At 39.1% G+C, this 17229-nt stretch overlaps 1 protein-coding gene across 9 annotated transcripts in view; it reads left to right on the forward strand.

The window, feature by feature from the left end:
* Positions 1-14881, forward strand: part of PHLDB2 (pleckstrin homology like domain family B member 2) — a 241179-nt gene extending 226298 nt beyond the window's left edge. For all 9 annotated transcript variants that reach the window (XM_061390175.1, XM_061390250.1, XM_061390336.1 and 6 more), the window contains 5 exons: positions 4760-4850; positions 6019-6165; positions 8076-8295; positions 12425-12510; positions 13064-14881. In XM_061390175.1, coding sequence (XP_061246159.1) covers positions 4760-4850; positions 6019-6165; positions 8076-8295; positions 12425-12510; positions 13064-13204 — 685 coding nt within the window. In that variant the 3' untranslated portion in view covers positions 13205-14881. The remainder of the gene's footprint in view (positions 1-4759; positions 4851-6018; positions 6166-8075; positions 8296-12424; positions 12511-13063) is intronic.
* The last annotated feature ends 2348 nt before the right edge of the window (positions 14882-17229 follow it).

The following is a 17229-nucleotide window of genomic DNA, read 5'->3' on the forward strand; positions in this document are numbered from 1 at the left end:
GAAGGAAAATAAATGTGATAAGCATCAGGAAAATGGATAATAAGGAACTGATGTTTGGCATGCATAGTATGAGCACATCCTAATGGGAACTTTTTGAAGATAGGTAGAAAGAGGTCTTCCCTGGTGGCTCAGATGGTAAAGCATACACCTGCAATGCAGGAGACCCAGGTTTGACCCCCGGGTCAGGAAGATCCCCTGGAAAAGGAAACGGCAACCCGTTCCACTATTCTTGACTGGGATATCCATGGACAGAGGAGCCTGGCGGGCTGCAGTCCATAGAGTCGCAGAGTTGGACTCAACTGAGTGACTACCACATACACAGAAAAAGAAATAAAGAACTAAAAAACTTTTCTCTTTTTTAGATCTTTTAAAAATGATGTATTGAAATACCCTGAAATTATACATGTTTTAAAGAGGGAGCTCCATGCTGGAGTTCTAGCATCATAAACTTAGTCTTGTGGTTTATTGTGTCACAAAAGCCATCGGTAGGATTACAGACTTACTCTGAGTTGTGGGTACCTCTGCCTTACACATTTTGTCGAGGCATCATCTTTGTGTCCAGCAGAATATTCTTGGAATCAGACAGTGTTTTTACTTTTTCAGTATCATTACGCTGTACACAAACATAAAGCTAAGAAAACAGGTCTTTGGTCTCAAAAAACAGCAGCTGAATGTCAGTTCTGCATAAAGTCTGTATTCTGCTAAAACTATTGAATGAGCTCATAGAGTGTAGTGTTCTGAATACTACCTACCATTCTACATTATGGTTGCTATTGCTAACAAGCCCTGACCTCGTGGTCATGCTTTGAGAGAATGTTGAGGAAATTGATGTCATGATAGCTGTTAGCCACCACCAGTGTGTGTGTGGAGTGAGGTCACGACTGGGTAGAGGGTTGAGGGCATCCAAGGCTGAGCTTGGTTTTAAGAAATACTTCAAACTGCTGTCTCTGGGGTCGCACAGAGTCGGACACGACTGAAGCGACTTAGCAGCAGCAGCAAACAGACTTCCAGATACTTCTTATCCCTTTGGTTTATTCTGCTTTCTACCCAAGGTAGTCAACAAAGCATTTGCATTTTATTCTAGGGATTTCTCTCAGAAGAGATACTGAAAACCAGAGCATTTCAGAGGAGGGCAGACAGCTTGCAAAGGGACCAGGTAGTCTACTGGACAGAGAAAGATTAGACATTTTATCAGGAGTAATAGTGTTCTTGACCTGAAAAAATAAATTGAGAAAATGAATTGAAAATAAATTCTGGGGCACTGGCTCTTCATTTAGTGGCAGCATTGGTGCATTGAAGGCAGCCTTGGAAAAGTTTTCTTTTGTATGGAAAATTTTGTTTATTTTCTGTTTTGTTTTATTTATTTGTTGTATGATGATGTTCTTGTTTCCTTGTTTTTTCTTCCTTTTTCTGTTTTTGTCTTTACCTCTAAAGTGAATATTCTAGAAAGCAAATTCAGATTTTGCTGAAAGGTATTATTCAGCACTGAAAACTAAATCTGCTATTTAGATTCCTTTACCCTTGAAAAAGTTTCATTTTTCTTTATGACTGTGGGTTTTTACCAAAGTTGGTCACATAAGACAAATAATCTTCAGTTGATAAAATAGAACATGGCCAAGTAGAGAAAGTAGGCAAAACTAGTCATCTTTTCTCCATAAATGGCCAAGTGATTTCATATTATTTGGTATCATACAGTAATCCTATATGAGATCAGAAATGTGCCTGCCTTCTGAAGAAGGTCAGAAGTTGAAGCAATGGGAGGAAGCATGACTCCTCTTGTAATTTGGATGGGCTGGAGAAACCAATGATGAGTGTCTGGTGCTCCAGGTAATACATTAAAAGTGTATCTTCAGCGACTTCAGGCTCTCCCTTGGCATGCAAGGTGCTAGCCAAATTACATTTCATTTGTTCCATGCCCTGATACTGACAAGTCTAGACTTCACCCTAAATTCCTACTGCGATTGCATCGCTTCTCACTGCAGGTACAGTTCTGCCCCCTCCCCACAGCGTATCAGAGAGAGTAGCAGTATCATAGAGCAGCATTTAAAGTTTTGCTAAGTAAAAGTGCTTTACATATCAGTGGAATCTTAAAATCAATAATAGCAAAAATGTAGCTATAGAGAACAAGTAGGTGTCCATGGATAAAAATTTATTATTTTTAACAAAATAACCAAAGTAGGGACTTCCCTAGTGGCCCAGAGGTTAAGAATCCACCTTCCAGTGCAGGGGACGCAGGTTCAATCCCTGCTTGAGAAACTGAGGCTCTGTGTGCCACAGGCATGTTAGCCCGTGTGCAGCAGCAAAGACCCAGCACAGCCAAAATTTAAAAAAAAATTTTTAAGTAACTTTTAAAATGTAATTTTTTAAAAGAGAGACTTTAGGTGCCTAACAGTTATGAAGATGTGATGTAGTATGCATTTTCTATGAGATGTTTTCAGAAAATTCAGTTAGGCTGCACTATTGGCATATGGTATTTTAGTTCCGTGACCAGGGATCACACCCATGTTCTCTGCATTGGAAGCACGGAATGGTAACCACTAGACCACCAGGGAAGTGCCTAAAGAGTTTTTTTCTTAATTCTTGCTGGTTGAAGAGAACGGAACTTAGGCCTCTGTACCTCCCTCCATCAGCCCACAGAAGTATGAGGGGAAATATGCCTTATTCCTGTCTTTCTCATGAGAAAACACCTGGCTAAAAATTGGCCCACATTCACTCTGCCAAGTCAGCCAATTGTTAAGCTTCTGAGGATCCACCATTACTAAAGCTGTCGGTCTCCTTGATGGATACATTTTGTAATGGGGCTGGCAATACTGATTTTTTTTTTTAGCTTTAATTTTTTAAAGCAGTTTTAGAGTCACAACAAAATTGAAAGGAAGGTACATAGATTTCCCATATACGGACTCCCACCACATATGCATACCCTACCCCTTTATCAACACCCCCCACCAGAGTGGTACATTTGTTACAATTAACGAACCTACATTGACACAGCACTATTACCCAAAGTTGTTAATTACATAGATTCACTCCTGGGTTTGGACAAATATATATCCTGTATCCATCATTATTGTATCAAACAGTATTTTCATTGCTCTAAAAATCTTCTATGCCCTGTCTGTTCATCCTTGTCTCCCTTCCTACCTTCCCCACTTCAAATTGCTGATAACTACTAATCTTTTTACTGTCTCCATAGCTTTTTTCTTTTCCTGAATGTCATATAGTTGGAGTAATAAAATATTTAGCCCTTCAGATTGGCTTCTTTCACTTAGTAACATGCACGTATAGTTCCTCCATGTCTTTTCATGACTTGATGGCTCATTTCTTTTTAGTGCTAAATACGACTCCATACATAGTCTGGATGCACTACGGTTTATTTATTCATTTACTTACTAAAGGATGTCTTGGTTGCTTCCAAGTGTTGGCATTTGTGACTAAAGCTGCAATAAACATGTGTGCACAGTACTGATTTTAAGATAAACTATATGTCCTTAATTACTGTGGTCATTTCTCTCCAAAAGAACTCTTAGCACTGTGTTTGAAACATCCAGGGTTTGAGTTGATCAACAATATGGTTTAAGAAGATTATGCTAACAATTATCTTATTCATTTTTACATGAATTAATTTTATATGAACGTGTGTTTCAAACATGAACCCCTACTGTGTGCCAGGCTCTATGTTATGGAGGATACAGGCACAAAAACCTCTCTGTACCCAAGAGAGTCTAGAAAAGAAAGCGTATTTGGGACTTCCCTGGTGGTTCAGGGGCTAAGCCTGTGCTCCAGTGCCGGGGACCAGGATTCAATCCCTGGTCAGAGAGCTAGATCCCACATACCACAACTAAGACCCAGTGCAGCCAAATAAATAAATTTTTAAAAAATTTTTTAAAAAGAAAACATATTTAAGTGACTGTGCAAGTAAGTTTACATGCGTAAGAAACAGCACTGGTTCTTCATGACCAGAACATCAGAGTAAATAAGTTTTGACTTAGACCACCACCTTTTTTTCCCAGAATAGTCAAAATGTGAACAAGTAAAAAGTAAAGTATTTTGTTTAATGGTAAACATTCCCAAGTTCTTCTCTTTCTCTTTTGGTTTTTTCCTTCACTTATGTGACGTCTTTCTAAAGAGACATGACTTTTAAAGCTCTGAAACCTTGAATGCAGTTTCCTCATTGGTATGGTGGTATGGGCTTTATTCACACAACTGGCCACCACCCTTCTATTGCACCCGTAAGAGAAGTCATTTTTTAATTGACCATCTTAAATCACCATATAAGAAATAAAATGTCCAGAAGCATGAAGGTATAGCAAGAAAGTAGCTGGTGACACATGATCCCAGACCAAATCAAGTGACTGCCAGACTTAGGGGTCATCTACGTAGGATCTGGTGATAGTTTTGTTGGTCTGGCATCTCTGACTAGTTAAACTAATGAGAAGGCCTCCCACAGGCCAGAATGTCTAAACTTTGGAGGAAACATATTGGGAACACACTTTGTAGGATTTGGTTTTGCCTTATATATGAGTAGAGCACTTTGTGTGGTGGTATTTCCCTTGCCAGTATTTTGTCTTCTAAACTGAGTTAAGTTACTTTCACCTAGAGTTGTTAGAGTTGAAGTGACTTGCCTCATCAGACCAGTGATTCTTGTAAGCAACATCATTTCATATTGGATCTCGGGGTGTGTGTGTGTGTGTGTGTGTGTGCATCTGATGAGACATCAGTATGAAGCAGTATTCTTAAAAGGCTTTTGTGTTTTCTTCAGTGCCAGCACTTCAAATATTGCCCGAATAGAGGAAATGGAGAGACTGTTGAAGCAGGCTCACGCAGAGAAGACAAGGCTGCTTGAATCCAGGGTAGGCCTAAGATCTTTATGCCAGAGGCCAGTGATGTGGCGGTTCAAGATGCCCTGCACTTGACGCTGGAAAACTGTCTTCAGGCCTCAATAAGCAGTGGGACCTTGGAATAGTCACTCTACCTTTCTTGACCTTATTTTCTTTTTATTCTTTTTTATTTTTTGGCCACACCAAATGGCTTTTGGGAGAAGGAAATGGCAACCCACTTCAGTGTTCTTGACTGAAAAATTCCATGGAGAGAAGAACCTGGTAGACTACAGTCCATGGGATCGCAGAGTCCAGCACGACTGCCTGCACGCACAAATGGCTTTTGGAGTCTTAGTTCCCTGACCAGAATTGAACCCAGGCCCTCAAAGTGAACGCACAGATTACTAACCACTGGACCAGTAGGGAAATCCCACTGGCCTCATTTTCTTTTCTAAAAAGTGAGAGTGTAGGAGAGATGTTCTCTACCACTCTTTACTGCAGTACCATTTTTTAAAATGTAAAATGTATATAGCATGGGCATAGTGAATTCTTTGTATTACATTTTCCTCTCAATGGCCCATTTGTTTGCCTGCCGGGGCAAAGGAGAAATGGCAGGTCTTTACACGTTCTCCCTGCCTTGCCAGTTCATGGTAAGGACACTATGATAATATTAAAACTCCCACATTATTATGACTATATTTCAAGCCAGAATCTGCACTTCCTTAGGAATCCCCCAGATTCCTTTGCATCCTGCCTGAAAGGGCACCTCCTTTCCTCCTCTGATTTCCCCACTGCTTCCTCTGCGACCTTCAGCCAGGAAGCCACAGAGCAACAACAGGAATTGGAAGAACCTACACCATCAAAGAAAGGCTAAAAGCTGTGACTAGTGTTGGGTCACAATTAACCTTTTTATATTAAAAATGGAGAGTTTGGGTCATTAGTATGAAAGGACTGAACAGAGTCACAAGCTGGGTTTCACTTAATATTCCATTGTTAACTTTATGTAGTGGCTGCATTTCTGCACAGAATGATTTGAAAGCTCTGTGAGCGATGATTATGGATATTTTACTCTTGGTTATACACTGTAAGAACCTCAGCTATAAAATTAGGAATTGCCTAGTGAGATTTATATATATATGCATTGGAATTATTCAAGTATAACCAGTATGTCTGAAATTTTCTTCTGCATGATGATGCTTAGGAACGAGAAATGGAAGCCAAGAAACGCGCTCTGGAAGAAGAAAAACGACGTCGAGAACTCCTGGAAAAACGGTTGCAAGAAGAAACTAGCCAGAGGCAGAAGTTAATTGAAAAGGAAGTAAAAATAAGGGAGAAACAAAGGGCACAGGTGGGTCGGTCAATCTGGATGGGCTGGCGTAGGTTGCCCCCTGGTGGTCATTTTTTAGAAGACGGTCACGCTGTGTCAGGATGCCTGTGGCTGTGCTGCCCATTAGCCCTTGGCTTGTAATGGCCAAGAGAAAGATGTTATTGGGCCAAAAAAAAAGTGTATTTATTTCAAAACTCACTGGGGACAACTAACAAAATTACATTTTTCTTTAGTTAAGCATGGAACATTTTCATGGGAACCCATTTTTTGGAGTATATTTAAAAAGGAGAATTTTTTTTTTTTGAGCAACTTTGAAAGTTCGGCTAGATTCGTTTCTAGAAACAAATACAACACCCCAACTGAGTTGAGAAAAAGAGATTCTATTATGTCATCTTTTGGAAGCAGACACTCCAGCACAGAATAACCAGCCCAGTTCCTTGCTGGTGGAATTAATATTTATGGTGGAATTAATTTTAAATTAATTTTAATGGTGGAATTTAATTAATAATTAATATTTTGAATTATTTTCCTAACCACACTGTGTTGTCACAGTGCTGCCAGTCCACACACATGGGCCCAGGATTGCTGAACTCAGGAGAACCATCACTTTGTTTAACTTCCTATCTCAGTCATCCTGGAGTTTGGTCTTGTCACTAGAACTGCTTACATAATGTATGTTTCCTGAGAAACTAGAGTAAAATTTTAAGTACCATGTAATTTAAAGATCAAGTCAGCTTTACCAAGGCTTACTAGATTTAAAGATAAAAGGTACCAGTTCCCTTATTCCTTCCAGTTGCTGGCAGTTTGAAGTTCAGCAGTGAGAGATTTGCCTTAATCTGTGGCACCTGTCTAGAGTCAGAGTACCACAGAATCAAAGGCAAAATAAAGGAAAAATCCAAGTAAAACGTGTTCGTTTTAGTTCATTATGTCACATTTTGTTTTGCCGGAAAGGTCATCCATGACTATTTGGTATCTGAAGCCAAACCAAAGGCACAATTCTATTTTAATCTCAGTGATTAGTTTTGTTTCCAAGTATATGATTAGGTTATATTCCCCCAGGACAAAGGGGTGGGGTAGTTAACAGCATAAAATACAAGACCGTTTTAGAAATGGTGACATGCGCTTCCTAGACTAGACGAACCTCTGCTCCAGCTGTGGTAAACTTAAAGACATCAACGTACACCTCTTCAGTGTCTGGTCCCGGACAACTCATTGGCTACAGCTTTCATTCCACATTCTTACCTTATTTTAACTTTGCCTTTCAAAACACCTCTGCCTTCAGTTTCTATCAGAGATTATACGTAAGTCAGCATGTACATACATATATGCTTGGGGTATCTAGTGGGGGCTGTACTTACTAAATGACGTTCAGTCAGTCACATCATGTCTGAGGTTATATAAGGAGAACTGTTGTTGAGGTTGTGGCAGGGAGAACTGGGAACGTTACAGTGGAGGAGCCCTCATCTGCAAGAAGCAGCCGAGAGAACTTCATGCCTTATTTCCTTATGTTTTTGTCTTGTTATCGGCCGTGCCAAGCGGCATATGGAATCTTAGTTCCCTGACCCGGCATCAAACCCATGCCCCCTGTGTTGGAAGTATGGAGTCTTAACCACTGGACCGCCAGGGAAATCCCTTCCCTGTTTTAAGTGCTGAGTACCTCTTTTAAAACTAAGGTAAATGACATGTTTCCATTTTCTTATCTGGCCTTTTCAAGGAACGGAATCTGTTGGCCTGAATTTATTCACATCCCCCTCCTCCCCATACCATAGCATTTTTCTTTAAATGCCATCCACTTTTTAGATTCCAAATGACAGTGTTTAAGTTCTCATAATTGCATGGACGTTCGAACACTTAGGCTTTTCAGTTCATAAACATCTGTGACCTAAAACCAAACAAAGAGCTATAGATTAGATGGGCTTGTGCATTTCCAGGCTCGACCTCTGACCCGCTATCTGCCTGTGCGGAAGGAAGACTTTGATTTGCGGAGCCACGTAGAGACTGCTGGCCACAATATCGATACGTGTTATCATGTGTCAATCACAGAGAAGACCTGCAGAGGGTTCCTCATCAAAATGGGTGGAAAAATTAAAACCTGGAAAAAACGTTGGTTTGTTTTTGATCGGAACAAGCGCACCTTCTCTTATTATGCAGGTGGGTCATAAAAAAAATCCAAGTGATATTCAAATCAGGAATTTTCTGTTAAAGAACAAAAGCAATAAAATTCAGAATAAATAAGTAAAGTGAAAAGTAATAGATTAATGGCAATATTAGCTTGATAGATGTATATTGTATTCAGATCATATGGTCCAGTATTTACGAATTTCCTCTAGAAATAATAAAAATTACATTTTTAAAAAGTGTGAGTCAGTTTGTTCTGGTTCTGAAATAAACCAAATAAATATTAAGTGGAATGTATTTTTTAGACCAAAATATTATCTTTTAAACCATGAGATCAGAAAAGGTTTCTATTTACTTATTTATGGTCATATGCCCTATTTAAGTCACACACAATTAGGCAGCTTAGCTGACAGCCATTCAGCTCTAGTTCATGGTAATTTCAGCAGTGAAAAGCTCCTCAGTGAACTATTGAATAAGTTAAGTATTTACTGGGTAAATTTCCAGTAAATACCGGAATATTTTGGGGTTCTTTAAATGATAGATTATGAGACTTGTACCCTACTGAATCCTCTATGAATATAGGAATATTTGTGTAACCAGTGTACTTATTAAGAACCCCCTTATTTACACATAGATTTCATATGAAATATGCCCATTAGCTGCACAAGTATAGCTGTACTCTCTTTTCAGCTGCTGAATAAGAGTAGTGTCAGACTCGAGGTTATAAAGACACCCTGCCTTGGGGTGATAGTTCCAGCATTTATGAGCATTGTTGGGAATTGTTACAAAGTGTAGCAAGTAATAAATTTAAAAAAACAGTCCAGTCATTTAATCTGTAGGGTGTGGTCAGGTATGTTTATGAAGAAAGGTGTGAGAAACCAAGAAGCATGTGGAAGAAAAGAACTTCTGGCTATGGAGTCCCAGAATCCCAGAGTGAAGGGTGGGCAGGGTACATGCCTTTAAGTTGGGGGCTCTTTGTGTGGGGCTCGAGTTGCTACGGTGGAGAGCAAATGGCCTAACTCACTGACTGGTTACCTCTTTGGGGCTTTCTGACTTTGGGTTTTATAAGAATCCAAAGACAAGATCTTCAGTTAATACAATAGAAGAGATGCCTATGTAATAAGAAATGCCAATTCAGTGTCTGTAAAATGCATAAAGAAGTTTTGCTGTGTGCTAGTCTCCACTGACAACCTTAGCCAGAATTTTAAAATAATTCAAATAAAACAGCTTTGCTCATCTCTGCTCCTTTTTTCTAGGAGCCTTATTTCATTCTTTCTTTGGTCTGACAGGTGAGAGGTTCAGTGCTTCTCTCTGGCCCATGTAAATGTGTTTTTCAAATTTGAACTTCTTAGTGACCAGTTTTCAATTTTTTTTTAAGTACCAAAACATTTTGATATATGAACGATTAACTCAGAACCCTAATACCTAAAACAGACAAAAATTATATTTAATTCAGCTTTTTAATATTTACAGATTGTATAACTGACTGGTGAGACCTAGTTTGGCAAACGAAACGCTGCCCATTTGGCTCTGTTTGCCGCCATCATCAGCTTCCCTGCTCCCACCCTCCCCACCCCAACTCTTTGCCAGACACCACCAAGCACAGGGATAGATGAGCCAGCAGGCTTGTCCTGCAGATGTAGTTCAGGCTGGACCTTTCCCATAGGCGCCACGGGATCAAATCCCATGTCAGCAAGCTAGTCAGCTTGGTAAATGAACACAGCATGTGTGTAGGGCCTGAGCCAAACTCGTAGGTCTCCCTGTGGAGCCAGGCCCCTGTGCTCGGCCTCCCACACAGTAACTGAGCAACTTTAGAAGAGTCTCTAAACAAACCTAAGGCACAGAAAATATGTCTGTAAATTGCTAGGATAATGCTTTTGAGAAGGAATACTAGAATTATCTCATCAATTTACAAGAGCCTTGTATTTTTCGTTCTTACTGATGTGCCCTACAAACAAAAGTTTTCTTCCCCCAGTTTTCTGCCTGCTTTGAAACACTGACAAGGTTTACTTTTATCTTCAGATTTTATTTTATATCCATTTCCAGAAAACAGAGTATTATTGTTTTCCGGTGAATGAATTATTGCAGGATCTTTTCCACCAAATGTTTGAGAAACACATTGACCTTTTCTTTCACAGAAACTGATGGAAACCCACTGAACATGGTATTAATTAAAAGTGTTTCCCTAGGAAGAGCAAAAATAAACACAAAAATATGGTCTATGCTCAAATAAGTTTTAAAAAATGCTAAGTTAAATGCAATTATATAGGTTTATTTTCTGCTGAACTTACCAGGGCTGATATTTTTCAAATTTGCTTTTTACTGTTGTTATTGGGGTGGGGGGGGCAAGGACTCTCATTTTAGTAAAAACATCAAAATGCAACTTAGTCTAAATAATTAAAGTAAGTCTCTGTCCCATGACATAAGTTCTGACCTTTTCTAACACTGTTAAGCATGAAATATCCTTTCAGATTTTCTCCATGCCTTTTCATATATGGTTCAATGTACATAGGTATTGTTTCTTCTTTAATCCATTTAGGACCAAATTATTCACCCTGTTCATACCTTTCTTCTCATAATGATATTTCAAGGTTTTTCTCTTGAGCGCTTGCATATTTACCTTGGTCTTTTCACTGGCTGTGTAGATTCCATTGTGTGGCTGGTCTAGAATTGAATCAGTTCCCTGTGAAGGCTCCAGCAAGTCTTTTGCAGCATTGTGGGTGGCTCTAGCGGTGAAGAACCCGCCTGCCAGTGCAGGAGACGTAAGAGACACTGGTTTGATACCTGGGTTGGGAAGATTGCCTGGAGGAGGGCACAGCAACCCATTCCAGTGTCTTGCCTGGAGAATCCCATGGACAGAGGTGCCTGGTGGGCTACAGTCCATAGGGTCACACAGAGTCAGACACAACTGAAGCAACTTAGCACGCAGGTCCTAATGAACACAAATACGTATACACATGCATAAGAAGCTCTTTTAGGATGCAGTTTTAGAAGCAAAATTGCTGAGTAAGAGAATTTTGGCACTTTCCATTGTGTATGTTTTACCAAATTGACTTCCAAAAGAGGCTTTCTTATTTGCATTTCCTCCAACAGTGTATGATAAGAGCCTCTTTCTCTGCTTCCTCATCCATGATTTTGAGATTTTTTAAAAAATGTACTTGGATGTGTTATCATCCCTGCAGAGATTAAATTACAAAATATCTCAAGAACTTATTGTTCTTATTAGTCATTACAGAGTGATGTTATTTGGTTGGTGGTTTCGTTGGTGGCTTTGTTTTCTTTAATGTTTGGTTTGGTTTTTATGGCAAATATGATGAAATCTTTGGAAGCAGTTTGAAAAGCGTTGCATTGAAAGGACATTAAATTATTAACATGAAGCTCTGTTGGGAACAGGGTTTTAAAAAAAACAAGCAGAGTAGACAAGAAATTTGATAGGGAAGAAACATAAGTAGGATATTATTTTAAATTATAAATAAAAAGCACACTTATTACAAATGTTTATAACAGTTCCAGTTAAGTTGCTCAGTCATGTCTGACTCTTTGTGACCCTATGGACTACAGTACTCCAGGCTTCCCTGTCCATCACCAACTCCTGGAGCTTACTCAAACTCATGTCCATTGGGTTGGTGATGCCATCCAACCATCTCATCCTCTGTCGTCCCCTTCTCTTCCCGCCTTCAATCTTTCCCAGCATCAGGGTCTTTTCTAGTGAATCAGTTCTTTGCATCAGGTGGCCAAAGTATACAACTACTGTCTTGAGAATGTAGGAAAATATTTTTTATTGATGTTAATGGTGTTTACACTTTGTGTGCTAAACTGACAGTCAATATTCTATATTATATTTTGACTGCTAATTTAGTGAAAAGCCTTGAGCAAAGTTACTTAGTCCCTTTCATGTAGGGTTGCTAATTCCAAACTTTTTTTTTTCGCTTTTTTCAGGATGGAATGGGGCTAACCTACGTTATCTGAATTAACCTTAGACAATTTAAATGCTAGATAAATTTTTTAATTAATTCATTTATTTTAATTGGAAACTAATTACAATATTGTCGTGGTTTAAATGCTAGATAAATATTTTAATGATGGTTAAAATGAAGTTGTGATTTTTTCTGTTCATCAGTGGTGATAAAGTATTTATTTTAACACTCATCTGCCATTGCAGACAAGCATGAAGCTAAATTAAAAGGAGTAATATACTTTCAAGCCATTGAAGAAGTATATTATGATCACCTCAAGAACGCTAATAAGGTAAGCAGTGAATTTCAGATTGCCACGATTTGAATGCATAAGTTGGGGTGAGAGTTTCCCAAAGGTCCAGTGCTTAGGACTCCATGATTCTACTGCAGGGCAAGCCGGTTTGATTCCTGGTTGGGGAACTAAGAGCCCACATGGCGCATGGCCAAAAAAAAAGTTGGGTGAAAGAAGGAGTTAGTACTTGCTTATGAGGTAACTTCAAGGAAACATCTTAGTAAGGCAAGAGTAGTATTTATTGAGCTATTTTTGGAGCACTCACTATCAGCGAGGTACCCCTGCTAGAACTTTACAATGTATCTGCTAAAATGACTGGTGAGCTCACTGTGAGAGTTCTTGTGCAAAAAGGCCAGAAAGATGGTCAATCTTGAGAAAGGTGTTGAGGGCAAGATTGTAGGTTATATTAGAGCAAAAGTAATGGCTACATAGATTTCTATAAATTGGAACTTTTAAAGAGGAAGAAGCCCTCATGTATCTCTGTGTTATATTTAATGTTGTATTTGCAATGTACTCGGTTTACATTCTTTTCCTCTCTTGATTTTCTTTCTAGAGTCCTAATCCTTTACTTACCTTTAGCGTCAAGACACATGACAGAATCTACTACATGGTGGCCCCGTCGCCAGAAGCCATGCGGATCTGGATGGACGTTATAGTGACTGGGGCAGAAGGCTACACTCACTTCTTGCTGTAGCGCTGACACAACTTCAGGGCAGACTGCAATCTCTTACAAGAATGAAGCCATACCAACACCAGGTGCACAGACCCAACAGACCCATCCCTTTAACTGTGGATACTCAGAACTGCGTTCATATTAACAGGAAGTCATTTGTAACAGAGAAAAAAGAGGTTTTAATTCAGAGCTTGATCATAAATAATTCAAAGCTTGATCATAAACAGCAAAAGAATTGCCTATGAGAAAGAAAACACTCTTTTGGTAAAGAGCATCACTTATAGGAACATTTCTTATAAACTCTTTTTATCAATTGTTGACTTTGATGAAATAAACTGGTTTACAAAATGTCTGTATGTACTTGGAAAACATGAAATTATTTTAGCACCCAAATCATTGGCGGCATTGACGTTACTGGTAATCAACTCGCTCTTTTTTAAAGGAGTATTTTGTGGAAGATTATTTTATAAATATTAATATAAACAAATAAGGGCTTGGAAAGGGAGTGTATTGTAGGAGGAGTTTGGCCCTAATTTTTAAGTACTACACCAAAACCAAAGACTTGACATGACCTCTGCTGAACAGTAGTAGTTTCAAGTGATGAACTGCGTTTAGTGTCACTCTGCATTTTAAAATGGTACTTTGTTGCCAACAAGTGCCCAGGAAATTGACTTTGAAGAGTCACCACCAGCATAAGCTACTGTCCATACATAGCAAACACTTTGTAAAAGAAGAACAAAAAGCTGTGTGTTGTAGGAAGAAGCAGTCTTGGACATTCTATCACACTGGGCAATTTAAAATAAAGAGAGTGTTTAGCTTCAGCTGCTTTGCTGATGATTTCTCCATTCCCAGTGCTGAGAATAAAGGCAACAGTAACTGATTTCCTTTAGATTGTCCAACTTCTCTTTGTTGTGGAGTACACGTGTTAACCGCAGCCTCACGTGATATAACTATGAAATAGAGCTCTGTTTTCACCAAAGAACAGACCAATTAGAATACTTATTTTCCAAAGTATTGTAGTTCTATTCAGAGGCACATGAAGTTCACCTTAATGTTCTCTGTAATGTACTGTTTTATGATGTTTTTTCTTTACAGTTAGCTTTTGTTTTTTAGAGTTCAATTAATTTGTATTGAATGAAATGACTTCAGGCAAGTCCTTTTGTAACAGTTTTTCAAATGCCATTTATCCTGGTTTATCATGTGTGTGTTTGTAAGTATGAATGTACTCTTTCTACTCATTGACAAAGGAATAGAAGTAGAAAATAATAATGTTACTTACTAGTAAAAATGAAATGATTAGATTAGAAGTGTCTATAAAATTTGTCAGGCCTGACTGGGTACAATTTTTTTTTTTAATTTGCAGTGGTTTATATACATGTTGCCAATAATAAGATTTTGCGACTGGATTACACATGACGTTACTTGAACAGTGAAGGACAGAATCACAATTGCAGAAGACATTTTCATAATCTGTTTCTACAGAGATCACCCCTCAACCCTGTAGTGATCTAAGACAGTGAAGGACAGGTGCTGAACGTTTGTTGGTTAATGTAAAGATATAACTTTTCTGAATTGTACTTTACTTTCTTCATAGGACTGTAAAGATACTCTAATCAACTTTCTATCTTGCACGATGTAGTAAATGGTTCAAATATGTGTGTCAAAATATGTTGAGTTTGGATTAAAATGTTGATCAGATTTCACATTCTAAAATAAACTCATTTTAATTAGGAAATTACCCATTGGTAACATGACAAGGGATGAATTAATCAGCAGAAGTCAACTGTAGAATGGACATAAAGTTTGTGTGCTAGCTAACATTATGACTTGTAGTTTATAAACTGAAATAATCAGATATGTCTCTGGTCACATTCCTGTTGCTAACAAAATGAGATACCCCTGAGAAATCTGGCATCTTTATGTCTAATTGCATCGATGCAATTATTACTGGGGATTGAAAGAGTGCATTTACCTGTCTTTCTCTCTGATGGGGAAAAAATCACACAGGTGTGAAGTTAAAGCTCTAAGGCTTTACTTGGTGGGGACCACATTTGTCTCCCTGAACTAAGGCAGCAGATTTCAGAGAAAAACTGCCCTCAACAGCATGTCCTTTCACACATGTTAATGAAGGCAACATTGATAGTAGGTCAATGGAAACAACATTGTCTGCTTCAAGCCCATCACCGTCAGTAAAAGCATCTTCACTTGACTCCAGTCACAATTTTTGCTGATGTGTTAAATTGATGAAGGTGGATGGAGAAAATGATTCATGGGTTCGTGGGTTTCTCTGGGATTGTGTGTGTGTGTGTGTGTGTGTGTGTGTGTAGTGCCTTTCCCAGTATGTGAACAAGTAAAATTTTATTTGTTTTGCTTCACATAAAATGCCAGAGACATGTAAAAATAAAGGGAGAGAATACGGACAGGAATGACTGAGAATATTTGGATTATCCAAAACCACAGTAAGAAGTGTTTGCTGTTAAGATACTATGGATGCTGAAGTGATGTGCATCACCTTAGAGATTTTAGCCCCTTTGGAGTCTACGACAAGCTTAATGGAGAGCCAGAGAAATAACTCCGCAGCTTTTGGAGAAAGTTGCTAAATCAAGCAGCTATCCTTGCTCTGTTTCTGGCATTATACCCCTCAAGGAAGAAATCTATTCTTTCATCTGTCCAACTTTCCTGGTGCCTTCTAAAGAATAGTTTCTCAAAACTCCAAAGATAAGCTGAATTCACTGTATCCAGCCTTTGCCTTTGACTCTAGCACCGGCCATTGCTCCAGAATTTATGACCAATATGGTTAAGTGGCTTTACTCAAAGTCGTAAACCAGCCACTGTAACTTTTGCATAGAAAACAAACAACAAAAAAACTGAGGTAAGGCTTTACTTGTTGATGCTTGAGGCCTCCAAGAATTGCTTTGAAGGACATCAGAGCTGGAATCCAGAGACCCTTGTACCACAATTTATTCAATCATATTTTTATTGGCCGTTCCATTTTTCTTCTCTTTGCCTCTGAAAATGCTGCTCTAGCAGATAACATCAGATCAGATCAGATCAGTTGCTCAGTCGTGTCCGACTCTTTGGGACCCCATGAATCACAGCACGCCAGGCCTCCCTGTCCATCACCAATTCCCGGAGTTCACTCAGACTCACGTCCATCGAGTCAGCAATGCCATCCAGCCATCTCATCCTCTGTCATCCCCTTCTCCTCTTGCCCCCAATCCCTCCCAGCATCAGAGTCTTTTCCAATGAGTCAACTCCTTGCATGATGTGGCCAAAGTATTGGAGTTTCAGCTTTAGCATCATTCCTTCCAAAGAAATCCCAGGGCTAATCTCCTTCAGAATGAACTGGTTGGATCTCCTTGCAGTCCAAGGGACTCTCAAGAGTCTTCTCCAACACCACAGTTCAAAAGCATCAATTCTTCGGCACTCAGCCTTCTTCACAGTCCAACTCTCACATCCATACATGACCACAGGAAAAACCATAGCCTTGACTAGGCGAACCTTTGTTGGCAAAGTAATGTCTCTGCTTTTGAATATGCTATCTAGATTGGTCATAACTTTCCTTCCAAGGAGTAAGTGTCTTTTAATTTCATGGCTGCAGTCACCATCTGTAGTGATTTTGGAGCCCAGGAAAATAAAGTCTGACATTGTTTCCATTGTTCCCCATCTATTTTCCATGAAGTGGTGGGACCGGATGCCATGATCTTCGTTTTCTGAATGTTGAGCTTCAAGCCAACTTTTTCACTCTCCACTTTCACTTTCATCAAGAGGCTTTTGAGTTCCTCTTCACTTTCTGCCATAAGGGTGGTGTCATCTGCATATCCGAGGTTATTGATATTTCTCCTGGCAATCTTGATTCCAGCTTGTGTTTCTTCCAGTCCAGCGTTTCTCATGATGTACTCTGCATATAAGTTAAGTAAACAGGGTGACAATATACAGCCTTGATGAACTCCTTTTCCTATTTGGAACCAGTCTGTTGTTCCATGTCCAGTTCTAACTGTTGCTTCCTGACCTGCATACAGATTTCTCAAGAGGTAGATCAGGTG

Source organism: Bos javanicus, chromosome 1 (assembly GCF_032452875.1).
Source record: "Bos javanicus breed banteng chromosome 1, ARS-OSU_banteng_1.0, whole genome shotgun sequence".
NCBI classification, from domain to species: Eukaryota; Metazoa; Chordata; class Mammalia; order Artiodactyla; family Bovidae; genus Bos; species Bos javanicus.